The sequence below is a fragment of the Podarcis bocagei genome (genome assembly GCF_964188305.1).
Source record: "Podarcis bocagei genome assembly, chromosome: 4".
Taxonomy (NCBI): domain Eukaryota; kingdom Metazoa; phylum Chordata; class Lepidosauria; order Squamata; family Lacertidae; genus Podarcis; species Podarcis bocagei.
This window is the reverse complement of record NC_138128.1, coordinates 44030667-44056170: the sequence shown is the minus strand read 5'-3', so window position 1 is coordinate 44056170 and position 25504 is coordinate 44030667. Positions and strand designations below refer to the sequence as shown.

At 48.6% G+C, this 25504-nt stretch overlaps 1 protein-coding gene and 1 long non-coding RNA gene across 4 annotated transcripts; both read right to left on the bottom strand.

The window, feature by feature from the left end:
• Positions 1–5081: 5081 nt before the first annotated feature.
• On the bottom strand, positions 5082–24910 carry PYROXD2 (pyridine nucleotide-disulphide oxidoreductase domain 2). Of its 3 annotated transcripts, XM_081191989.1 has the most exons (16): positions 24519–24707; positions 23596–23615; positions 23289–23382; positions 23121–23194; positions 20167–20322; positions 19303–19456; positions 18243–18304; positions 18015–18112; positions 16644–16785; positions 15733–15867; positions 14016–14088; positions 11108–11264; positions 9377–9531; positions 8788–8894; positions 8425–8545; positions 5082–7035 (listed from the first exon to the last, which is right to left on the bottom strand). In XM_081191989.1, the coding sequence occupies exons 1-16, from the start codon at positions 24658–24660 to the stop codon at positions 6965–6967; spliced, it is 1761 nt and encodes a 586-aa protein (XP_081048115.1). In that variant the 5' UTR covers positions 24661–24707; the 3' UTR covers positions 5082–6964. The 3 variants fall into 3 exon arrangements, with proteins under 3 accessions (XP_081048115.1, XP_081048117.1, XP_081048116.1); XM_081191991.1 differs by lacking the exon at positions 20167–20322; XM_081191990.1 differs by lacking the exons at positions 19303–19456; positions 20167–20322 and having other exon boundaries at positions 24519–24910.
• On the bottom strand, positions 20329–22698 carry LOC308585897. The gene is made up of 3 exons (XR_014007670.1): positions 22606–22698; positions 21695–22501; positions 20329–21203 (listed from the first exon to the last, which is right to left on the bottom strand). It is a non-coding gene; the product is annotated as an uncharacterized lncRNA (long non-coding RNA).
• Positions 24911–25504: the final 594 nt, after the last annotated feature.

Sequence of the window (25504 nt, the reverse complement as noted above, 5' to 3'; positions counted from 1 at the left end):
GATTTGCTGTTGTTTTATTTATTTAAAACATTTATAAACTCACAAGCTTAATATTTTTAAAAGAGCACTAGGAAGCATGCAACATAAAAACAGTACACAATGGGTGGTATTCTGCTGTGTTTTGCTCAGAATAGACCCACTGATATTAATTTTTTTTATTTTTTTTTTACAGTATGTCATCTTTAATGGACATATTCAATCATTAACTGAATATTAATGAACATGACTAAGTTATGTCCATTAATTTTAAAAGGTCTACTCTGACTAAAACTTAGCCAAGTGCCATCCAGTAGTATTACGCCAAAAACACTACACAAACCTACATGCACCGAGGACCAATTTAAACATGATTTGGGAGATTCTTGATCAGGCCTCCCATCAGCTGAAAGGGTGAAGCAGAGCCATGGTGCAAGGTAAGGGGCTTAACCAGATTCCCCCATGTAGCACCTCTAATCTCAATCCCCCCAACCTGCTGTTACCATGAGGGTGGGAGAAGGAGAGACAGGAAATATATGGGTATCAGTTTTTCTGCCCCCCCACCTGCTGTTCACAGCCAACTGTAATTGCGGGGATGGGTTTTTACTGGGGCTGTGGTGTGGGGGAAAATGTTAGCCCCCTCCTCAAGTGTCATCATGGCCTGCTTTCAAATGACTCCTTCTCTCACAGGTGCTTTTAACCCAAGAAAAGGGTGTTGGGTGGTTGATAACGGGCGACTCACATCACATCTGCTTTGGACCTGAGACAGAGAATCTGGTGACACCACAAACCTGCATGGTTTAGCCAATAACAGAATGGATGCTAGTTATGATTCAAAGCAAACTAAACACTGGCAGTGAATCAAACAGCAAGGAAAGAAACCTGTTGTTCAGTGGAAAGTGGTTAATACATCAGGAAATATATGTGTAACCTATACAACCTGCATAAGAAAAGGAGAACAAGCCGATTCACAGCTTAGCCTGCAAATATAGCAGGCTGGCCAGTTTGAAAATGGCTCTGCTTTGCTCAAGAAGACTCTCCAAAGGATTGCAGAGAAGCATAGATCCATTTCCTCCACCCCAGTCCAGCTGGGCCGCTTCCTTCGGACTCATCCATCAAGAGCCAGACCTGCCTGCGCAGATGCATGTGCAAAGGAAATATCTCGGGGCCCCACATGGCTTCTAATGGGACCCTGTCACCCCACTGATTTAGCGCAGCTCACTTCAGACACGGTACACAAAGCAGGACGAATGATTGGGGAATCTCAAAAGTAGAAAGGAATGCCACCTGCTTTACCCTCATCCATATTTGTCAAATGGCCCACCTTGGACGGGCAGGAATTAATCCCTCTTGTGTTTACCTATTGCTTTCCCAAAGACCCATCAAGCCCAGGGCTGACTGGCTGCATCTCTCTGGGGGTCTCTTGGGGAAGGGGGGGATACCCTCCCAGCCCCAATACTTGAGATCTTCCATGGGAAATTAAACCCAGGACTGTATACATAATAGATAAATAAAAACCCACCATTTCCTACTAAGCTGCAGTTTCCTTCCCTAGATCCCTTGCAGGCCTTTTGCCCATGGCAATAAGAGCATCCTTTCCCCCTGCACCTGCTTGTTGTGTTTCCTCTTCCTCCTCTGACCTGCCCACAGAGCACTCAGCTCTGCTGCCATCGCAGCTCAAGGCTGGAAAGCTGTTGTGTCATTGACTGCCTGGGCTGGGCACGCCCGTTTGCCAGTCCAACGTGGCACAGGGCGGAGCAGAGGAGGCGAGCTGGTCCTCCCTGTCAGCTGCTGCCTCAGCACGTGTCAGGCCCTTGGCCCGGGATGTTCTGTGGTTAAGGCCAGGGAGCAGCTCAGGCAGCACTAAAAACAGCTCCGCCTGGAGCTATTCTCATCCCGTCAATATTTATATAGCTGTCTCAGGTGCAGCACCTCGTTCCAGGGACGTTTTATTTAGGGGCCGGTGGGAGGCAGGGCACAGAGTTCAATTGGGAGAAGCGTCAGCAGGAGGAAGAGGTTTCGGAGGCCGAGCCAATGGATAGAAGAGCATTCAGCTCCCTGCGGAGGCTGACGGCTGGCCTGCGAGAGCTGGCAGGGATGGGGAGGGCACCCTTAGGCCACACAAACACTCCCTGCTTCTCCTCTTCCCACAAAGGCAGGCAGGGAGAAGATGGCAGGGAGGAGGGAGACTCAGGGCAAGATGCTGTGCAGTAGGAGGCTGGAAGCTGCCATCTCCTCTTCAGAAAGCACCCTGTAGCCTGGTTTGGATTAAAATTTAAAGTTGATGGGTATTTCAGGGAAGCCTGTGTTGTGAGCCATACCTTGCCCAGAGTGCCAAGCCTGCAGTCAGTGCCAAGCCGGGTCTATTAACTTCTTCATACAATGCTTCTTTTTGGGGGGGTGCTGCTGGAAATTCCATCACCCCAAAATGTGTATGTTTTTTGGGGGGTGGCTATCTGGGAGGGATTCTTCTCTGTGGCAGCCCCTAAGCTGTGTTCTCCCCTCCACATAGAGGTACACCTAGTAAAGCTTTCAACATATGCTAAAGAAGCATTTCTTTACCCTGGCTTTTTACAGCTGAGATAAGTATATAGAATTGTAGAGTTGGAAGGGACCCCGGGGGTCATCTAGTCCAACCCACTGCAGTGCAGGGATCTCAACTCATGACAAAGGGCCATCCAACCTCTGCTAAAAAAAAACCTGCAAGGAAGGAGAGTCCACAACCTCCTGAGGGAGACCATTCCACTGTCAAACAGCTCTTACCGCCAGAAAGTTCTTCCTGATGTTTAGTCAGAATCTCCTTATAGGTGATGTCTCAGGACCCTTCTCATTCTTCTGACTGTAAATAGTTTCAACTGTATTTTTAAAACAGTGTAACTACTGTAACAGCTTCCTATGCTCCTCAAGAACATCATTATTTCATTTATGTATCCAATATTATTATTCTCATTTATGAACCTCTCCCTATCAGGCATCTGAGAACGACTTACAATAGTGTCCACATGTGATAAAACTACTACATATAGAAAAAGTTTAAACAATTGCACAGAGCGAACGATTCAAATATAAAATGTATAGAACAACTGAGCAAGGTACTTCATCCTTTAGGGGGTGAGTTAAAAACATTTCAGAAGCTGTGCTTTCTGAACATTGGCCCAGAGGCAATCCCATTGGCCCAGAGGCAGCCAGGGTGTGGGGAGTGAGCCAATGGCAGAGCAAAAAGAGCAGTCCCTGGGACTGCAGGGATGCTTAACCCAAAGTCAAATAAAGGATAGGTGAGCAGAGGCCAGGGAGGAGGCAGAGGGGCAGGGAGGCATGGACAGCTGAGCAAGAGAAAGAGCCTCAGTGCTTTGGGTGTGTCTGAAACCCTGAAGTGCAGCATATGACATTTCAGCCCTCTCCTCCTCCTGGGTAAGCTGACTGGGAAGACAACGTCCACAAAGGGCCGTCAGTCATACTGGTTTCCATGCAGGAAATCATGACGCATGCATCTGCCCTCTGGTGTCGGAAAAGGAGGGACACCTTGAGTGAAGAAGGGTTTCCACTTCTTGGGAGCGCTGAGGTTAGTATTCTTATTACCTCGGGTGACCTGCTCCACCAACTTAAGGAACCTGAGCTGTCAAGAGGCACTAGCCAGGATCAGCAGCCCCTGCTTTTGGGAGTTGTGGCTCTTGTAGGCCATGGGAGACCTGCCTGCTTCTCAGTGGCATAGCGTGGGGGGTGCAGGGGGGACCGGCCGCACCGGGTGCAACATCTGGGGGTTAGGGTTAGGGGGCGCAAATCCACGGGTTAGGGGGCGCAAATTACTTGCCTTGCCCCGGGTGCTGACAACCCACGCTACGCCACTGCTGCTTCTCAGCTCCTACCAGGGCCCTGCTCCAACACCGCGTTCATCATCCCTGCCATGTTTCGCTATATCTCAAGCAGGAAGGCCTTCCGTCAGCCTCGATGCAGCAGGCACAGTGCTTGCCAGCTACTGCTGGCGATGCTAAAATAGCTGTACATAAGGCCGGCATGACATAAAACAATGAGAAGTATGGAACTGCCTTAGCTAGGTAGTTATCGTTGCTGTATTTGGCTTTGTGCTTGTTAAACATTGCTAAATTATGCTAAAGGAGCAATGCTTCCACCTAGCGGAAGCGATTGGTCCAACAGGCACGGAGCGGACGTTCAAAGGAGTTAAGGTGGGTTTTGTGTCGCTTTCATCAGGCAGTGCTGTGGCTCTTTCAGAGAAGGGAAAGTCCTGTCTGCGGAAGCATCCACTGGCAGACATCTAGAGTAGCCATATGTCCTCTTTTTCATGGGTAGAGTCGTCATAGCGATCCATAGTTAAATGCAGAAGTCAGCAAATGTGTCCTCTTTTTTCTCTCTTCAAAATATGGCAGTGCTGGGGCAGCATTACATAGCCGAGACCCAGGGCACAGAGAATTTATCAGCTTATAATTTGCCATTAGGCAAAATTAATTGCTGTTGCCCTTATAACTCCAGTCACTGTCATACACTGGAAAAGCAAACACTAAAAAGAAAGGAGTAGAGAGGTTGTAAGGGGAAAGATGCCAGATTATGAATCAGCAGGGCAATGGTGCAGCAAGAGAAGCTTCGTGGGTTGCATTTTGACTGAGCCAGCAAATTCTGGAGTTGACAATGTTTAGGGATGCCCCTCCGGCGGGGGGAGGGAGGGGGGAGGAGAGAGCTCTGCTCATAGCTCTTGGCATTTATTTATTGTATAGAACGTGCTTTCCGTTTCCTCAAAGCAACTTTCTGACATCCTCATTGTGTAAGACGCTTAACTTAAACGGCATCAGTTGCAGAGCATTACATAACACAAAGACGTCCGTCAGCACGAGACTTTTCTCCTTGGGAAAGTCCGTCAACTGCTGCACACAACCCCCATTTATTTCAATTGAGTTTTGTGCCGCACTGGAATGAATGGATATTGTGCTCAGCAAGAATACCTGGGAAAACAGCACCTTGTGACTGCTGGCAACCTCACCGGCAAAGATGTTGCATTTTGGCTGCCTTTCTCATCCCAGGGGTCAGTGGCAGAGTTCCCCCCCTCCCCCACCCCCAAAAAGTGAGAAAGATTATTACAAAGGAAGATTGGGTTCTCAGTCTTTTAAAAACTCTTTAATCTTTGGACATATATTTTCTAAGTGTACCGTTGGCAATGATTTTACAATCATTTCTTCACATGAAATCAATCCATCATAGCTAGGGAGGAAAGTTAGCTATCGATTTTTCCTTATTGTGTCAACACACTTTGGCTAGGTTCCATCCGCCAATTAAAGCAGAGTATTTAGATTTAAGCTGATTTATCCCCATTGATTTCAATGGGATGGAACTGGATGAAAGCCAGTGCAACTGAATCGTGTGATCCTCAGGCTGCCTCGGGCACAAAACCCAACAGTGGCTCTTGCCAGAGAGGACAGCTGGCTACCAGCCACTTCCTAAGCTGGATTTGCAGTCCGAATGCAGAGAGGTGTTTGCAAGCAGCTGCTCTTTGCTAGTGAGAAATATGGCTCTTTTGGACTGGGGCTCAGCCAGGCATGTCCGGCTTTGGATAGGGAGCACAAGGTCAACAGACACGAACAGCAGCCAACTCTCCTTGCCCCTTAGCTAAGGCAGCACTGTAACAACTTGGCCTTGTTTCTTGTGTTATGAATTGGGGGTGGGGAATAGGCTATATGCTAGAACACTCCTAACCCCTGGACCCAGCAAGTGTTAAAACATAAGCCAGGCTAGCTTCCTGTTGAGGCAATAGCATGGGCAATGGGACATTATGGGGAACAAAGAAAAGGGGCTCTGTGCAAGTGGGTGGTGGGTACTTAGAAGGACAAAGGCAGAGTGGAGGGCAGAGAGTTGTAGTGATGTGAACTAGAAGCAAAGCAGCAAGCTGGAAAGGGAGAGAAGCAGAGCAATGATTGATTTCTGCTGGATGCCAAGGCTGTGGCTATGAGGAAAAACAAGACCTTCTTGGGGTGTTGATGCTGGGAACCCCTCTATCGCAGGCTCAGGTTGTATATGTGTGTAAATAAACCATATATCATAAAGACACCACAGTCTCTGCTGTGCCTCATTTCCAAAGGAAACACAAACCCTGGAAGCTCTGGAATCCTGCACCGCTCTGAGATTGGGGTGGCATGAAACACTGAGCTTCCAGAGATGTGTAGATCTTAAGCTGTTTCTCAGGACAGTTTGTTCAGTGTTTGGAGCCACGTTTGCAGAATGTCTGTGTTTTAGCTCATTAAGAAACAGAAGCCAAGATGCTGTCTTGTAAGTTGGGGTGGAAGGGATGTAAGCTCAGCGGCAGAGCATCTGCCTGCATGCAAAAGGTCCTAGGTTCAATCCCTGGCATCTCCAGGCAGAGCTTGGAGAGCATCCCTGCCTGAAACCCTGGAGAGCTACAGCCAATCGGTGCAGACACTCCTGAGTTAAATGGACCCAATGATCAGACTCTCAAAGCCAGACTCCTATTTCCTAAGTTTGGCAGCAGAGACGGGCTTTCAGAATAAATGCTGCTGCTGTTGCAGGGCATTTTAACCCAGTGGGTCCCTATTCTACTAAAATACCCAGTCTCTACTCAGGAGCCAGCCTCACCCAGGACTCTAAACTTTGCCTTTTCCTGTAGCAGGAAGCACAGGATGCATCTCCCAACCAGCCCAAGGAGGAAGGAAGCAGAAACCGGAGCCTTTGCAAGAAACTGCAGCCTCGGGTACAATAGGAGCATTCAGGAGGAGCGCATTAGCTGATTTATAAAGCTGGGAGAGGTAATGGTAGCAAGAGCATTTTGCAAACACGCTTGTGGCACACTTGTGTCCATCTATCTGCAAGAGCAGTGCCCACCTCCTGCTCCATAGCTGTGCAATGCCCAGAGCAAAAGACCAGAGAGATCTCTCTAGCACTGGGTCCAGAGACAGAATGCAACAGAGTGGCTTCCCGTCCATCCCTTTTCCTGAGCCAGGGCAACTCAAGGGTCCTACTGGGGAGGTCACAGCTTCTTAAAATCCTCCAGAGCCATTCTAGCCGCATTGCGCCCCGCCGCTCCCATGACACCTCCTCCTGGGAAGAAAAGGGAGATGTTGCAAGAATGGGGTGGGCAGCTTAACCAAGTCCACAGCCAGCAAGCCAAATGGTAGAACTCTTGTGGGTATTTGCCACTGGGAATCCTTGAACCCAGTTCACTCACCCCCTAGCAGGGTAGGAATAGGAAGGGACTAAAATTCCTCACAGCAAGAACCCAGAGAAAGGAGAGCACCTCCTTTCGTTCCCCTTCTGAGCTGCGTCGTAAGAAAGCATTCAAACAACCTAAGAATGTCCCACAGAGAAGATTCACAATCCAGTCTCCAGTCAGCGTTAGCCAGGAGGGAGGAGGCAGAAGACAAGGCAGGGAATGTCTCCATTTATCCTTCCAGGCACCAAAAGCTCTACCTATCCCAGGCAGACCCAAGCCAAAGCCAGTGACACAGCACATAAAATGTGTGCTTGCATTTGATGTACATGTTGAATTTTGCTTGTTTTGTTTTAAATAGAAGCTATGGGGGAGAGGTTCAGTGATGTCGACCCTTTCTCCTGTCACAGTGAAAAACCCCTTCTCCTTGAGATGAAGTAAAAGAGAGGAGAGGAGGAGTTTCATTGGGATTTGCAGCACAGGGGGAAAGGTCAGCACACACAAGTGTCTGCCCTTTACAGCAGGGGTGGGAAACCTCTATAAGCCCAACCTTCTGAGGAGGGTCACATTCCAAGAGTGGGCGGGGCAAAAAGAGGAAGTGGGCGTGGCAAAAGGCAAAACTGAAATGTAAAGAAATACAGTGGTACCTCAGGTTAAGTACTTAATTCGTTCCGGAGGTCCGTACTTAACCTGAAACTGTTCTTAACCTGAAGCACCACTTTAGCTAATGGGGCCTCCTGCTGCTGCCGCGCCACTGGAGCACGATTTCTGTTCTCATCCTGAAGCAAAGTTCTTAACCTGAAGCACTATTTCTCGGTTAGCGGAGTCTGTAACCTGAAGCATATGTAACCTGAAGTGTATATAACCTGAGGTACCACTGTACATTGAAAAATTAAACAAGCAGGCTTACATACACAGGCAGGATCTTTAAGAGTAAAAAAAAACTCATCATTTCCACCCACTCCAGGGTGGGGCACCCATGGAGTGCCCTCTCTCTCTTGTCCTTGGGCAAAGAAGGTCTTCTGCTCCTCTCCCCAGAGGCACAGCCTGAGACCCAGCTCTAGAGACACCTTAGAGGAACATGGCAAACTCACCCCACAGCAATGCTGCATCCAGTGGGCTTTTAGGAAAATGTGGAGCAGGAACGCAACCAGACGCCCCACCCTCCTCCCTGGTCCTCTCTAGCCACCCCCTTCCCACCGAGGCCAGGCTCTCTCCCTCGTTGTTGCAGCAGCACACACACCTCGTCTGGCCTTGTGCTGCCCCTGCCAGATACGTACCGGGATGGGCGCCACTTCCACAGAGGTAGAGGCCTTCCACTGGAGATCGGTAGCTGGAATAGGAAGGCACTGGCCGGGCAAAATACAGCTGGTCCAGAGACATCGCTCCATGGAATATGTTCTGAAAAACCAGAGGCAGCATCAGACAAGGTAGCTGGGAAGCAGCAGTGCTCTGTCTCTGCTTCCCAGTACAAAGGGAGTCGAGAAGTGGAGGCTGGGAGATGGGAGGCAGCTGGGGCAGACGTCTGTGCGGGTGTTAAAACTCATCTGCAACATCTAAGCCATATCAGTCAATTTGGGGAGGTTGCCCTGGAAGGGCATGGCAAGGCGAGGCTGGGCAGGAGATTCTCAGCCAATACATACCCCACCAGGTAGGCCAAAGATCTGCTCAAGGTCTGGAGGCGTCAGGACATCCCTGCCGACGACAGAGGCCTTGAACCCAGGGGCGTAGGCTTCAACACAATCAAAGACTACAAGGGGAAGAGATGTCACATGGGAAAGACTGAGAGTTGCCTGAAGGAAGGCTAAGTATTAGTCACCCAGGATCCACCCCCACCCCAAAAAACCTGGTTTTCTGACAGGGATTCAACTGGAATTTCAGCACCCAAGAGTCACTAAGACTAGATAATCACACTTAGGCACCATGGAGAAATCCCTTCTCAGCTGACCCTGGGCATTGGTCTCCAGCCACCCCTGAGACTCATGGAAGACCAGTGGGCAACATCTAGACCAAGAGAAGATTGTGCTACACAGTTTTAAGCAGGAGAGTTCTCTCCCCAAAGAGAAGGGGTGCGAAGCATAGGGTAGAAGGGTGTGCAAATGGGAGACATGGCCCAATGGATAAGGTTTAGGGTGGTGGTAAGCCTTCCCAAGACTGGAAAATTCTCCCCTTTCTTGAGAGGCAGTGCAAAACCACCATTGCTCCTGCCAGTCCTCTGTGCAATGGCTGTACCTCGGTCAGCATAGTCCTCACGCTCACGGTCGTCCCATTGCTTCCCTCCGGCCAGCGTGTAGGGGGTGTACTGAGTGAAGAGAGAGACCACATGGCAGCCCGGCGGAGCCAGTGTGGGGTCCAGGGCAGACGGGATGCACAGTTCAATCATGGGCCTGGAACGGCAGAGAGAGGCCAAGCAGGAATCCTTGGGGTCAAGTCCAGAAGAACCTCAGTGCAGTTGCTTCAGCCCTACTGAACTTTTCATCTAGCACCAGCAAGGCTTCAAGCAGTGACTCTATTCTGGCTGTAGACCTGCAGGTATCGCGTAATGGAGGGCTGGGGAACTTGTAGATGTTGCTGGACTCTCCCACCAACCCTGACAACTGGCCATGCTGGCTGGAGATGATGGGAGTTGGAGTCTAGCAATTTCTGGAAGGCCACCATCACTGTTGCAGTAGAAGGGGATGTAAGGGGGACACATATTTGGAAGAGAAGATGGCGACAGGCCTGGAAATAACTCATTGAAAAGACCCGTAGTATGTAGAGCGATAACAATGCAGGACAATGCTGCATACTTCCTACTTGCTTGGTGCTGATCTTGCAAAAATAAAAAAAGTTATTGAGCAACGGTTATTCCCATAAACTAATACAGTAAACGTTGAGGAGGGAATCATGTACTGTATTTGTGACAGATGTGGCCCAGGGCTTGGGAGTGTTGAATCTGAAAGATGCAGCTTTCCATTTTCCAGCTTAATCTAACATGCTGTTAAGAACACAATGCTTAAAGCCCAAGGATGCAATTCTATGCACATATGTCTAGGAGCAAGTAGAATTAAGCTCAGTGGAACTGAGCATGCATGCATGTTTATTTGTTTTCTGTACAATGGACACTATAAGAGGTTGAACTCCAAGGTGAACTGCAAGAGGGAATGTAATTTATATTCTGCTCTTAAAGGGCTGAACAAATGATAATAAGCAGAGCGACACAGGGTGGTGGTGCAGACACCTAGCAGAGCCTTTTGCTGTTTCAGGGAGTTTGCAATGGAAGGCAGAGCAGAACGGTTGCCAAAAGCCGGCGATGCAGGAGGTGCATCTAAATGAAAGTGTCTGCCCTGCGCTCGTCCCTGGGGCAGAAGGCTGGCAGACACTCCAGCGTCTAAAACAGCTAATTGTGTGTGTAGGAAACAGTGCTTCCCAAAGCACACACAGGATTATAAATATGCTGGAGAAGAACTTGACAATATCCATTTGTTTTTCGAGAAGAGGAGTTTTATCTCATTAGACCAGGATCGTATCATGGTAAGGTCTTGAGACTAGGAACTATGCCAAAACGAGGCTGCTGTGAGCAATGTGGGTTTCTGCAGTGGTCAGCTCTCCTCTGCAATTTTTACATTTTCTCTCCCTTCTTACAGCTGATCTCCGCTTGGGCTTTGGCAACAACGAGGGAGACAAATCTGGGCTCTTCTGATTTGCAAACAAGCGCAGTGTTAGGAAACAGGACATGAGGTCCTGGGTCACTCAGGGGACTTGCCTGGCAGGGCTTTACAGATGCAAGAAAGCAACAACCAAGGTCCACTCACAGCTGTTTGACACAAGACAAGAGCCCCTTGTAACTCAGTTTTAAGCACACTCTTTCCCTTAGCTGTTCTTGTTCCTTGGCTAGGATGGGGCCAATTTTAGCTAAAGGATTCCCCATCCTGCCCACCTGTGCCAGTCAGTCCTTGCAGGGATTAGCATTCCCACCCATACCTGCTTGACGGTCTCCCCTGGCAGGCGTCCTCAAAGCCCTGGTGCAAGAGCTGTATGTCTTCACAGTTGAGGTGGATGGAGCACTGGTGATGGGGCAAGGGGCAGCCATCCCTGGCATTGGGGGCCGCTCGGAAATCAGGCAACCGATCCACAGCCACTATGGACAGAAGGAACGGAGGATGAGGCTGGACAGGGGGGATGTCAGGGGAGGGGCAAAGGGGGCCCAAGGCCCAAGTCTTTTCTGCTAAGCCCCACAACTCCCACCTCTTCCCCCTCGTTTTCAATACTTGGACTACTGCAATGCGCTCTGCGTGGGGCTACCTTTGAAGGTGACCTGGAAACTACAATTAATCCAGAATGTGGCAGCTAGACTGGTGAATGAGAGTGGCTGCCGAGACCACATAACACCGGACATGAAAGATCTACATTGGCTCCCAGGACGTTTCTGAGCACAATTCAAAGTGCTGGTGCTGACCTTCAAAGCCCTAAATGGTCTTGGCCCAGTATACCTGAAGGAGTGTCTCCAACCCCATCATTCAGCCCGGACACTGAGGTCCCGCGCCAAGGGCCTTCTGGCGGTTCCCTCACTGTGAGAAGTGAGGTTACAGGGAACCAGGCAAATGGCCTTCTCGGTAGTGGCACCTGTCCTGTGGAACACTCTCCCACCAGATGTCAAGGAAATAAACAACTATCTGACTTTTAGAAGACATCTGAAAGCAGCCCTGTTTAGGGAAGTTTTTAATGTTTGATCTTTTATCGTGTTTTTAATATTCTGTTGGGAGCTGTCCAGAGTGGCTGGGGAAACCCAGCCAGATGGGCGGGGTATAAATAATAAATTATTATTATTACTACTTTGCTTTCAGGCCACCTGGGACTCTGCGAGGTGCAGTGCCAGTGAGACCCCAGCCACTCATGACCTTCATTCCAGCTGGGCAAAAACAAGAAGGATGTAAAGTCAGGCTGAGGGTGCATTCTGGGAAGAGTCCCAAGGACACTTGAGGGCCTGCGATTCCCCACCCCTGCTCTGCCTCCATGCGCATTTGTGTGGTGGACCTGCTTCCAAGTTCTAAAAGCAATGTCCCCATTTCCAAATAAAGCACAAACACCCTCTGTGGTGTCAGAGTGGCTTGCCTTTTGGTGCAAGAGGGAGGTGCACTTTTTAGCACATTTTTTGCACCTAATTTATTAGAGTGCGTCCGGGTGCAGCTGCATGAACTCATTGTTATTTTATAGCCAAGTGGTATTTGGATTTATTAATAGCGTCTTCAGGAAAGCCGGAAAGAGCAGGCAGGCCAGTCATCTGTGAGAAGGGGAGCATCCAGTCTCTCTGTCCTGGCTGGATACATGCCCCTCTGCCACAACACACTATCAGCAAGGAAACAGCAGGGGAGGGGGCGGGGAAGGAAAAAAGGGCTACCAACCACTTCTTTGATTATTAAGAGGTTTTAGGAGAAAGCTGCATTCATGGGGAGGGGAGAGAAGGGTGAACCCAGGGCTCTTACGAAAGAGAAAATAGGAGCCCTGGAGTCTTGCTTCCCCAATTCTTCCCTCTATTCTCCCAGCAGCCAGCCTGGGCATTTTATTGGGAAGACTTAGACCACATCATTATGTTTCCAGCCACCATTACCCTTCTTGCCCTTGGAAGCCTTGCAAGTGCTGTGGAGGGGGGCCCCTGAGCAATGACAGGGAAAGGGGTGTTTCTAGGACTAAGGTGAAACTGATACCCCCTTGTTATGTTTGCTATTGAATGTTGCATGTTGTTTAAGCAATCTTGTTATATTTATTGTATCGAAACACATTTTTTAAAAAATGTTACTACATTTGCTATTGTTTTGCTGTTGTGATGAAACTGTTTTTGTAGTGTTTGCTTGAAATGCATTCCTGTTTTCTTTGTTATTATCCGCTTTGAGCATGATTTTGGGTGGGGGGGAGCAGGTGGAGGGAAGAGACATACAAATGAATGAACCTGCGCCTTGAAACCTTCTTGAAAAACCACCCATTAGTAGTGTTACTGCTCCCTCTGCTGGCCACACACGGTGCTGCTGGCCTCCCTTGGGCAAGATATTGAAAGACTTCCACTCTCTTCCACGTGTAATAATAATAATAATAATAATAATAATAATAATAATAATAATAATTTATTATTTGTACCCCGCCCATCTGGCTGGGCTTCCCCAGCCACTCTGGGCGGCTTCCACAAAAACCAAAAAAACACTAAAATATCATACATTAAAAACTTCCTTGAACAGGGCTGCCTTAAGATGTCTTCTGAATGTCAGGTAGTTGTTTATCGTTTTGACATCTGATGGGAGGGCGTTCCACAGGGCGGGCGCCACTACCGAAAAGGCCCTCTGCCTGGTTCCCTGTAGCTTTGCTTCTCGCAATGAGGGAACCGCCAGAAGGCCCTCGGCGCTGGACCTCAGCGCCCGGGCAGAACGATGGGGGTGGAGACGCTCCTTCAGGTATACTGGGCCGAGGCCGTTTAGGGCTTTAAAGGTCAACACCAGCACTTTGAATTGTGCTCGGAAACGTACTGGGAGCCAATGTAGGTCTTTCAAGACCGGTGTTATGTGGTCTCGGCGGCCGCCCCCAGTCACCAGTCTAGCTGCCGCATTCTGGATTAGCTGTAGTTTCTGAGTCACCTTCAAAGGTAGCCCCATGTAGAGCGCATTGCAGTAGTCCAAGCGGGAGATAACCAGAGCATGCACCACTCTGGCGAGACAGTCCGCGGGCAGGTAGGGTCTCAGCCTGCGTACCAGGTGGAGTTGGTAGACAGCTGCCCTGGATAAATGCTCACGTTCTTCATCCACAGGGTGACCCTTCTCCTGCCTGCTGTTTGCAGGACCGTGGAAGTGCAGAACCTTTGCATGTAAGCATCTGGCCCAATTTGCCTCCATGCAATACTCACCATTGATCTTGGTGACTGGAGAGCGTGAGTCAAACTGGGAGATTCTCTGGACAAATTCTGGGGGCAGCTGCTCCTAGAGAGAAGAGCCAGACACAGAATGAGCTCCTGAGATATAGTTTGGTATCTGGAAGAAAACTGGAGGTTAAACTGCGCACGCTCTCTCTCTCTCTCTCTCTCTCTCTCTCTCTCTCTCACACACACACACACACACACACACACACTTTAACAGCTGGTAATCAGTCCCCCAAAGGGGTGTTGCTGTCCTAGCATCCTAGGCAGCCAGATCATTGCCTCTGATTCCAATGCTAATAATAATAATAGCAATAAATAATATATTTCAACATTTCACACACACACACACACACATTATATAAATTTTTTATTAAATTTTCTGTTTTACAATTTAAAGTACTAAAGTACTGATTTTTACATCCTTAAGATATCAGTGACTTCCCTTTTTCGCTTTCCATGGTTCATTTTGCATATCATAAATCCCTGCATATTTTACAAAAACTATACCATTCAGTATTCCATTACTACATCCATCAAAACTTATCTACACTGTTGAATTTATCTTAATGCTGCCAGCGTTTTCAGCTGTACACAGTTATTTTCCATATATTAAATAAACACTTTCCAATCTTCTCTAAATGTATGTTATTCTTGTTCTCCTATTCCATATGTTAAGTCTGCAAGCTGCACATATTCTGTCAATTTAAGTTGCCCTTCTTCTTTGGTTGGGACCTTGCTCATTTTCCATTTTGGGGCTAACAAAACATGGACCACAGTAGTGACATACATTAATAACCTTTTTTGACACCTGGGAATTTCAGTCTGAATTATCCCCAACAGAAAATATATTGAGGTTTTTTTGGAAAAGTACTTTTGAACATTTTTTTCCAATTCATTATTTATCATTTTCCAATACTTTTTTACCCTTTTACAAGTCCACCAATAATAATAATACATTTCTTGTACCCCACCCATCTGACTGGGTTGCCCTAGCCACTATGGGCAGCTTCCAATCAAGTATAAAGGAACACACCAAAACATCAAAAGCTAATAATAATAATCTACCTATGAAGGCAGCACTCCCAGACAGTCCCCCCCCCCATCCCGAACACAGCAGACCAAAGAGCTCTGAAGTGTTTTTAAGGTAGGGTGGCTCAAAGTGGTCCAATATTAGAGTAAACATTAAATTTGAGAGGGTTTCCAGCTGTACTGAAAATGCATAGTTCATTGATATTATGGAAGAGTAGGAGAAACCAGAAGCACACTGTTTGGGGCTCAGCTTCTTCACTCTCATCCTCAGCTCTCCCTCCCTCTCTCTCCATGCTTTCAGTCTCTGGTCAGCTCAGTTCCTCCTTTCACAGCAACACTCTGGTTTGCAGGTACAGAAAGCAAGACAGTGCAACTGGCTACTGAGTTGCAGAAACTGGGCTTTCACAGTTAGCCTGGACCAGAACAGCAGGATATTTTGCTCAATCATTCCTAGGTGAGGGCTCAGCCTTAAAGGGGGTGCCTCTCCTCCCCACTCTTCTAGGGTATCTGTAATAAACTGGTATTGTCCCTCAAGGACCAGAGTGCAACTAGACCTACCTTACACCCTTTGCAAGCTCTGGGTATCCTGCTGCTTGATAGGAAAAAGCAAAGCTAGTGGAAAAGTCTGGAGAACCCCCCCAAGGCTTCCCATGCTATGCCAAGGAGGAGGACTCACCTGAGGAGTCAATTCCAGAAAGGTGAGCTGCGGAGATGCATTTGACAGGACCAGGCGGCTCTTCACTTCTGTTCCGTCCTGGAGGCAAACACCTTGCGCCTTCCCATCTGAGCTCAGAAGAATCTGGGCAACAGCCTGCAGGGTTGAGAAGAGGGAGCGTCCCTGGAGAAAGCTAATTCTCACCTGCCCCATATCAACAAGATACCAGCAGGGGTAGGAAGGACCCCAGCTTCAGCTTCTCACCCTCCCCACCAAAATCTCCAGGGATGCCAACATCACTGTCATTTTGGAGGGTGTCATTTTGCCTCTGTCTTCTGCTGCGTGCCAAACGTGGCATCCCATTGGGACCAAGCGATTGCATTCACTGCTCCAGGAAAATCACCAGGGCGTTTTGTGAACCAGAGTCTGCTGAAGCACAATTCACGGAGAGGTTCGCCTCTATCCATTTGGGTCTGAATAGAGACAATGATTTCCTGTCCCGCTGCAGACGTTAATTAACTCAGCTTTGCCGAGTTTTGTCACCTCTCACTGCATTTGCAAACGGGCACTGCATTGACTCTGTGTGCATTCTGGCTATAATTGCATTGCTTCTGCCTGCACTTTTTCTGCTTTTAATTTCCCTCTGGCCTCGCTGCTTTCAAGGCTCTTGCCTTCATTTGTAAATATGTATGTCACTGCGACTGAGGATTAGGCTTTGTGCATCTGATAAAGTGGACTCTGGTCCAGAAAAGCCTTTGCCAAACTTGTTCATCTTTAAGGTGCCACAAAACTCTAGGTTGTTTTTGCTGCCACACAGACGAACACAGCTACCCCTCTGGGAATTGTGCCAGGATAACTTATTTCCCCTGTGCCATCCCATTATGTCAGTATCCCTCGCACTGCACTGCTTGCCCTTCACTTGATCCACCCACCTTCTCCGTGAAGATCTCAGCCCCGAGTGCAGTTGCAGCATTGGCCAGGGCCTGGGATAGCGCTCCCATGCCCCCAGCCACATAGCCCCAGGCCCCCTGGTGCCCCTCCAGCTCACCCATCACATGGTGCAGCAGCACATACCTACGAGAAAGACCAAGAGTTAGGGGCTGCCATGGGCAGGGCTCAGAGCTCCCAGAGCATGGCAAAAGACGCAGCATCTCCCCAGCCAAAGCTGGCCAGGAGCGCTTGACAGGCTTGGCGCCATCTCAGCTTTCTTTACGTCCTGCTTGCATTCATCTAAGCAGGGCTCTGTTACAATGCACGGCACTTTCCCCTTTGTGCACGTTGTTATCATTAATGGCTTTATTTATTACAATATTTAATGCTCTACATTTTCAGTCCCGAAGGACCGACAAAAAAATTAAAAGCCTGGGGCGGAATTCAAAGCAGCACTAAGGAGATCGCTCTGTCGGCGCAAGTATTTCTGCTTGTCTGATGGAACAATCTCCTCTCTCCTCCCAGAGATGGGGTGGTTCTCCTGATCAGCCAGAGCTGATGGGAAGGTGGGGGAGCAGGGAGGGAACATAAGGTAAGAGTGCAAGAAGCACCTGAAGAAGAAGAAGAGTTAGGATTTGATATCCCGCTTTATCACTACCCTAAGGAGTCTCAAAGCGGCTAACATTCTCCTTTCCCTTCCTCCCCCACAACAAACACTCTGTGAGGTGAGTGAGGCTGAGAGACTTCAGAAAAGTGTGACTAGCCCAAGGTCACCCAGCAGCTGCATGTGGAGGAGGGGAGATGTGAACCCAGTTCACCAGATTACAAGTCCACTGCTCTTAACCACTACACCACACTGGCTCTCTGCTAGGCTAGACCAGACCACTGGCCCATCTAGTCCAGCATCCCCAATGCCTTTGGGAATCCTACAAGCAGGACCTGGGCACAACAGCACTGAGAAGGTGGGGAGTCCCATTGTGCTGGCAGGACTCATTGTGCTGCCTTCTGCTAGTGCAACTAGTTAGTTGAACCTGGCCCATGAAGTTCTTAAGTATGGAATAACTCACCTCTGCTTGTGTTGAGCATTGCCCCTCTGCAGACCTCTAACTGGACAAGGGATGGGGAACCTGAGGCTCTTCAGATGTGGCTGGACCGCAGCTCCCTTCATCCCCGACCTCTGACCACACCAGCTGGAACTGAGGAGAGCTGGAGTCCAACAACATCTGGAGAGCCCCAGGTTCCCCACTTCTGCTCTGGGTATTCACATAAGCAACAGGGTTTGGGGCCAAACCTGAAATGGGGAGTGGGAAGGATGTGCACAGAGGCAGGATGGGCAAAAACCAAAGGCTGTGTGCACCTGAACAGAACCTTACCCACTGCCTGGTGTGTGGGGACCAGCCATGGCACCTATCACCGCATCTGTTGCCAGTGTTGCTTTCAGGGGCTCTGACTCAAACCACAAATCCAAGATCTGCAACAAGATGAAAGAGGAACAGGCTCAGTATGGAACGTCTAAAGGAACCTGCCAATTGATTATAGAAGGAGCAGAAACCATTCTGATGAGAAGGAGGATTCTGACTGGGTCATGCAGTGGTTTTTACCTTGGAAATGGGGGCCGTCAGAACCTGATAATATTGCGGAAGCTGTTTCCCCAGAGTAAAGCCTGGCAAAAAGGAAAACAGGGGTCCGGTGTAGTTCAAATACAGAGCCAGAGGTGAAAGAGCATCCCTGAACCTCAGACCATCCCTAAGGAAAGGTTTAACCAGGTGAGCATTGCTTCTCCCGCTGGTCAGGCAAGCGACAGAGTCAAGTCAAAGGATGAGCTTTGCTGGAACAAACAAATGGTCTATCAAATTCAGCATCACCTTTGTCACAGTGGAGAACCAGATGTCTCTGAGAAGCCCTCACCCTCAGTAACAGTAGCCCTCTGCCACTATTGCCCCTCCAAGCACACTGCCTGGGGGGTTGTTCAGGTTGTAAACAACCTGTGCTTAGAGCAACAAAGGGCTGGTAGAGAGATAAATGAAGGGTAGGGTTGAGAAACCTGCTAAACTTCAGACATCACTGAACTCTAATTCCCATCAGGCCCAGTCACCATGACCAATGGGCAGGGATTATGGGTCCACAGGTTGCCCCATCACCAGCATAGGGTAACACATATAGAGGTTCTGACACACCGTCTACATCTAGGGTCTCCAATGTGGCATTCACAAGCACCACAGGAGCTACAGACACCCCCTGATGCCTGCCAATCTCCCTGCTCCTCCCAATTTTATTTTTTTTAACAACTGAGTGTTGCTTTCATCAGCTCTTTATTTAGGAAACACTTTTGAGGGGGGTGGGGCCTGCTGTTTTGGCTCGTATTTAGTTGTTTGGGGAGTGCAATTTTTCCATTTGTTTTGTGTTTGAAGGGGAAGGCTGAGTATTGCCAATTTCTCTTTTGTGAAATGGGTATTTTGTGGTGCCCATAACAGTTCCCTAGATTTCCAAATGTGTGTCCAACAAGGTTAGCTACCCCGGTTTAAGTAGTTAGGTCAGAGGTTCAGTCGCACATACATACACACACAAAATGGCCCATGAGGGGAAATCCAGTGGGCACACATTCTTGATTTAAGGCCACCCTGAGCCCAAGAATGTTGGTCTAGCCCCTCCATCCTTTACCTGCACGGATCAGGGCCCGTAAGCCTCGTAAGGCTCTGAGCTTCTGAAGAAGGGAGCCCTGGCTGAAACCAGCCACATCCAAAGGGCAGGTATCAAGAAGAGGGTCTATGGCTGACACCAAGCGGTTCATGAACGCCTCATACTTGGGAAAGGCCTACAAAGGAAAAAGAAAACTGCTGGGTGCTGTTCTATCAACCATGTCAAGCAGAGATTCTCCCAAGACAACAACTTCCTTTTGCCAAGGGAATGTTTTCTCACAGGCCAGTCGTGAGTGTTTGGGGCCCAGTCAGTCCCTGCAGGTTTTTGTGTCCAGTTTCCTGTGCCCCGTGGCCCTGACTCATTCAACACTTTTGCCCAGGCCGATGATACCATTAGGCAGAATGAAGAAGCTACCTAAGGCAGCTGATTTTAGCTGTCATGAAAGCAAATTATTTACTTTAATATTCAGAAGCAACTCACCAAGTGGGGTGGAGATGCTACAATAGTCTCCCAGCAGGTGGGTTACAAGAAGTTGAAGGGAGGATGTCTTGGTGCAAACACAATGCGAAGCCAATCCAACACTCCTGCCAGTGTGATTGCAATGTGCTGAGCCTCCCCGCTCCCCATCTTGGTAAGCGACAGCAACTCACCTGCTGGGAAGCTAGCATATTGGTTTTGGCCCACCCAGCAAGCCACTTCTATGATTATTACTATTGTATTTTTTACTGCCAGAGGGATGCTTTGGGCAATTTCCCCTCAGGAGCAAAAATTACTTGGCTATGCGGGAGGCTGTGTTTGACTATCCCCCCCCCCCCAGCAACAAAATGTCTTGGGCTGGGCCTGCTTCTCGCCCTTCCATACCTGAGGAAGTTTTCCCCACAATACCTGGGCATCCTTTACAGAGAACTGAGCGATCTGGCTCTGTGTGTCAGCCATGTTGTTCCCCAGCAGCAGTGAGCGGGGGGCTTTTCCGGCCCGAGCATCCTCCAGCAGTGGTGTGTAAGAATAAGGGTCACGCGGAAGCACTTTTAAACCATGTCTCTGGAAGACAGAAGGCAGCATGGGCTCTAGGCCTGGACACAGAACATGCTGAATTATCACACACATGAGGTGAGGCAGATACAGATATAAACCGCTGGGTCCTTGGATTTTAGGAGAGGCTTCACTGTCACAGGCCCACGGGCCTCAACCAAGACCAAGTTGTGAACACTGGCCTTAGAATTTGTGCCCATTGGTCATATCATTCAGAATTTTATGCACTGTGTCATCAGCCAATTAAGGCTGCAGTCCCACATGCACCTACCTAACTAGAAGCGAGCCCTGAATGTAGTGGGACTCGCTTCTGAACAAACATGGATAGGCTTGTACCACATATCATCTCTCAACCTAAATGAATAAAAACCTCACCTTCTCACCCTAAACCTAGTAACTGACAGCCTTTAGATTATAAGTATTTATCTACCTCAATGACAAATGGGATACCAAGACTGAGGGATGGAGAATGACTATTTCAGACTGTACAACTTGGGTGTCAGGGGTCCTCCAGTCAGAATGTGTATGAACCTGGTAGCTTAGTCATCCAAGCATATTAATTTATTAAAAGATGTAAGAGACAACGCCGACCAAAGAAGAATGGCAAACCAAGTTGACGGACTATGCCGAAATGGCAAAATTAACTGGGAAGCTCAGAAATCAAGAAGAAAAGACCTTTAAAAAACAATGGGAAAAGTTTATAATTTATTTACAAGACCACTGTAAGCAAGTTAAAACATTAGCAGGATTTTAATCACACTTGTAAAGTAACAGAAAATATGGATAATTTAGAAGGAATTTTTTTTTTGATAAATACTGATATGCAGCTGTAAATATGATCATTAGGACCCATGGAGGGGTTGGGGGAAAGTCAGGAGGTTCAGAGTAAGCTCAATACAGTGGTGCCTCGCAAGACGAAATTAATTCGTTCCGCAAGTGTTTTCTTCTAGCGAGTTTTTCGTTTTGCGAAGCACGGTTTCCCATAGGAATGCATTGAAAATCAATCAATGCGTTCCTATGGAGACCGTCCGGTGACAGAGGGGAAGCGCCGCGGGCGTTCCCCTCTGTCCCCGGACCTGTTTTAAAGCAAGGGAAGGGGCAGCGGGGAGAATCGCTTCTCTCCGTTGCCGCCCCTTGGTTCAAAAGGGGTCCGGGGACAGAGGGGAAGGCGCGCGCGCGCCTTCCCCTCTGTCCCCGGAGATTGCGGGGCTGGCAACGGGGAGAAGCGATCTTCTCCCCGCCGCCCCTTGCTTCAAAAGAGGTCCAGGGTGCAGGGGCAAGCTTCGTTTTGCGAAGCAAGCCCATAGGGAAATTCGTCTTGCAAAGCAACTCAAAAACGAAAAAACCTTTCGTCTCGCGAGGTGTTCGTCTTGCAGGGCACCACTGTATTTGGATTTGGAATTGTTTTTGTTGTTGTTTCTTTATACTTTTTAAAAATTATTTTAAAACTTATTTTTTAAAAAATATTAAAAGATCATTAAAATATCAAAGTGGTTTGCCACAGTATTGATATATAACAACACGTACAAAATTTAAAACCAGAGATCATTGAATTAATTATTATGGAAAGATGTATTTTTAATTGTTCACAGAATCCTAGTAGAATAGAGTAATTTTCAGTATGAGTTTAGAGGCCTCTGGCATAGGATTCTACAGGGCTGGGCCTATGCAGAGGAGTAGGAAGGTCAGGTGGTACCCGGTGCAGAAAATTTCTTGTCCCCCCCCACCCCATTGTGTTGTTTTGTTTTCTTACAAAGGAATGTGGATTCTGGGCCTCTGGTAACAAGTAGGCGACTATGGACAGATACTTAAATCTACAGGATGGATTGTGTTTTGGCTTGTGTTATTCTATTTACATTTATTGTTTATTTATTTAATAAAATTTATTTTAAAAAACCTGCAAAGTGGTTTACCAAAACAAAAAACAAAAAAACACCACAGCAGTAAAATCAAGAAAAATTGGCTGCGTGCAAGGGGGCGAGGCGAAGGCAAGGCCTAATATACTCAGCCTAGTCTCATTTTCACATAGGCCAACTTTCCAGGACCCGGGAAGCCCAGCGGAGGGTAGGGCAGTAGGATGGCTGCAGTGAATTGAAATTTCAGCCTTCACGACATAGGAAAATGGCCAAGTAAACAGCTATTTTCATGGAGAAGGGTCAAGATATTAACTGATATGCATGAAATTTCACTAATTTCCTGCATGTAAAAAAATTCCTTCCAGTAGCACCTTAAAGACCAACTAAGTTAGTTCTTGGTATGAGCTTTCGTGTGCATGCACACTTCTTCAGATACACTTCTTCCTGCATGTAGTAATCTACACTAATCCCTAGTGTAGTAAGATAAGATCTTCAGAGCAGGCATTTTTTTTTAAAAAAAAAGTTTTTTATGAACCACCCTATTAGGGCAGTAATTGTTCCTTGATAATTTGTCACTCCCTCCATGATGGCACCTGGGGCAGACTGCCCCCCCCTCCCTTTCCTACGCCCCTGGGCCTATGGTAGAACTATGACTGACTTCCTGGATTGAAATTGCTGGCTAAAGATTAAAAAGTGGGGAAAAGCAGAGTGAAAAGAGACTGCCCTGGTCTTTGTTACATGGTAACTTTGGATAATTGGGAAGATACAAGGTCTGTTCAGCAAATCAGAACTTTTTGTTTTTGGAAGGAAGGGAAGAGAATTTGGCAGGCGTTTAGCTTCAGGGGTGCCCAAAAAATGACAAGCAAAAATGGCCAGAAACCATGCAGGAACCCAGCAATTCCCACTGTCATTGCTCACCCTGCCCCACCAGCACAAGCAAACAGCCCATACCTTTAACTCCAGCTCTGAGTAAATCTGGGGTCTCAACAGACTGAGCAGGTAGGAGGCTCTGGAGAAGCGAAACCCTGTAGAACAGGACATGTCAGGTGCAATGAGGAGCAGCGGTCGGATGCTGCCTGGAGAAGCTGGAGGGCAGCACCCGGGAAGCACAGCTCTTACCTGGGATAATCTCCTCGGTGACTGCTGCACCTCCCACAAGGTGTCTTCTCTCCAGCACAGCTGTCTTCAAACCACCTTTCTGCAGGTAGGCAGCCTGAAGATGCAAGGAGCATCTCCTTAGCCATGAAGAAGTCCCAGCTGCTTACCCCGTGCCTTTTGCTGAACTTAACAATCACCCGGCAAGAAGATGGTCTTCCCCAGATGACAAGCCAGGTAGGGACCAGCAGCCCCCTCCCTCTGAGTCCATCTCTTCCCAGAGACCCATAAGGCCTGACGCCATGTCCCCTCAGGAGTTCTCAGTACTCACAGCCACCAGTCCATTGTGTCCTGCAAAGAGACAAGATGAGCAGCTTTGATTTGAGCCACCTCCTCCTCCCACAATTTACGTAGCCACAATGCACTTTGTTCTTTTCCAAAACTGTCTCCCACAGTCTGAAGTGAAGCATGTTTACTCGGAAGTCAACCCTGCTGAGTTCAATGGAGCTTTCTCTCAAATAAATGGGCAATCCCAGCCACCCTTCCTCCAGTTTAAAGCGTCCTCCCTTTGCATAGCACCACCAAACCAGTAAGCCAGTATGTCCTGCTGGACCCAGACCTAAGGCACCAAGGTTGAAAGCCCCACTTGGCTATGAAGCTCGCCTTGGGTCGGTCACTGCCTCTTGGCCTATCCTACCTCACAGGGTTGTTGTGGATGGGGAGAACCATGTATGGCACCTTGAGCTCCTTGGAGAAAAAGGTGGGATATAAAAGCAATATAGACAGATAGATAGATGATAGATGATAGATAGATAGATAGATAGATAGATGATAGATAGATAGATAGATAGATAGATAGATAGATAGATAGATAGATGATAGATAGATAGATAGATAGAGAACCTGAGGCATCAGGTCAGTGGCCCATCCAGCAGACTGCCTCGACTGTGGAGGATGAGCATAGCCATCACAGCTAGATGCTTCGAACAAGTCTTTTCCTCCCTATATTTGGCCAATCGTCTTTCAAAACCAACCTTCTGCTCTTTTCCAGCCTAAGACCATTGCCCACTTACTCGCAATTCTTCTCCTGCAGGAAAGTTGGCTTTCCTCTTCCTCGTGGGAAGCATTCATTAGCACGGGCCCCCCTGCTAGACCGCCCTGGGCATCTTGTTCGGGGGGGGCACGGAGTGACCCCCACTTTTATGTTTCCCGCCTGGACGCCGGGCCCTTGCTTTTTCTGCCAGAGCCACCCACCTGCCCCTATCACGACGGCGTCGTACTCCCGCTTCAGGGAGGCAGCAGCCCCGACGTGGCACCCTCTGCAGCCCCCCGGGATCCTCAGGAGAGCAGCAGCAGCAGCAGCGCACAGCCACCGACGGGGCCTCGCGGCCATCATGACGCCTGGAAGGACTTTGCCATTCGCCTGGCGCTTCCAGTCCAGTCCCAGGGAGAAGGGGCGTGGGGCGGGGAGCTTGCAAGGAAGGAGGGGCCGAGAGGAAGAGGGAGGGCAGTGAACCGCCCCAAATGCAAAGGTCCGCAGGGAAAGGAGGAAGGAGAAGAGAGAAGGCGCGCGTTAAGTTTATTGGGGGACACATGTGCTTTCCTGGGCTGCAAGTTGCAGCTGCCTTCATCCGATGCACGAAGAGGGGCCCTTATCTGGCCAAAGAGACATATGGAAAGAGTTGTGGGGAGTACTGAACTGTAAGTGCAAGAGGGCCCGAGCTGCGACGTGAGCGCGCAAAGCAGCTCCTCAGCCAGGGACGAGACAAGCAAAGCCTCGCTAATGCGGCTCCAGGCGAGCTGCCTATTTGTCTTGATCAAGAGTCAGCTTTAGAACTTGTCAACGTCAATGATCAGCTTGAAGCATGAGGAAAGCTAACCTGGCGCTCACCGAGGCGTTAAATCTGTGTCTGGGCTGCAAGAGGCGACTCAAAACGACCCTCCGTTAAAAAAAGATAGGCGTGAAGTCCACCTACAAAGACACCAAGGCTTCATTGGCTTGGCCACAGTGTTTTGTGTTGTTAGATTTCTTATTTCCAGGCAGGGAGCAGCAGTCAGTCAGACTTAACAGTGAAATTCTATGCATGTTTACTCAGGGGTAAACAACTGTCATCGGTCAGGCTTACTTATTGGTGTCTTGGGCTAGGACCTGGGAGACAAATCCCTATTCAGCCATGAAGCTTGCTGGGTGACCTGGGATAAGTCACAATCTCTCAGCCTGACGTACCTCCCAGGGTTGT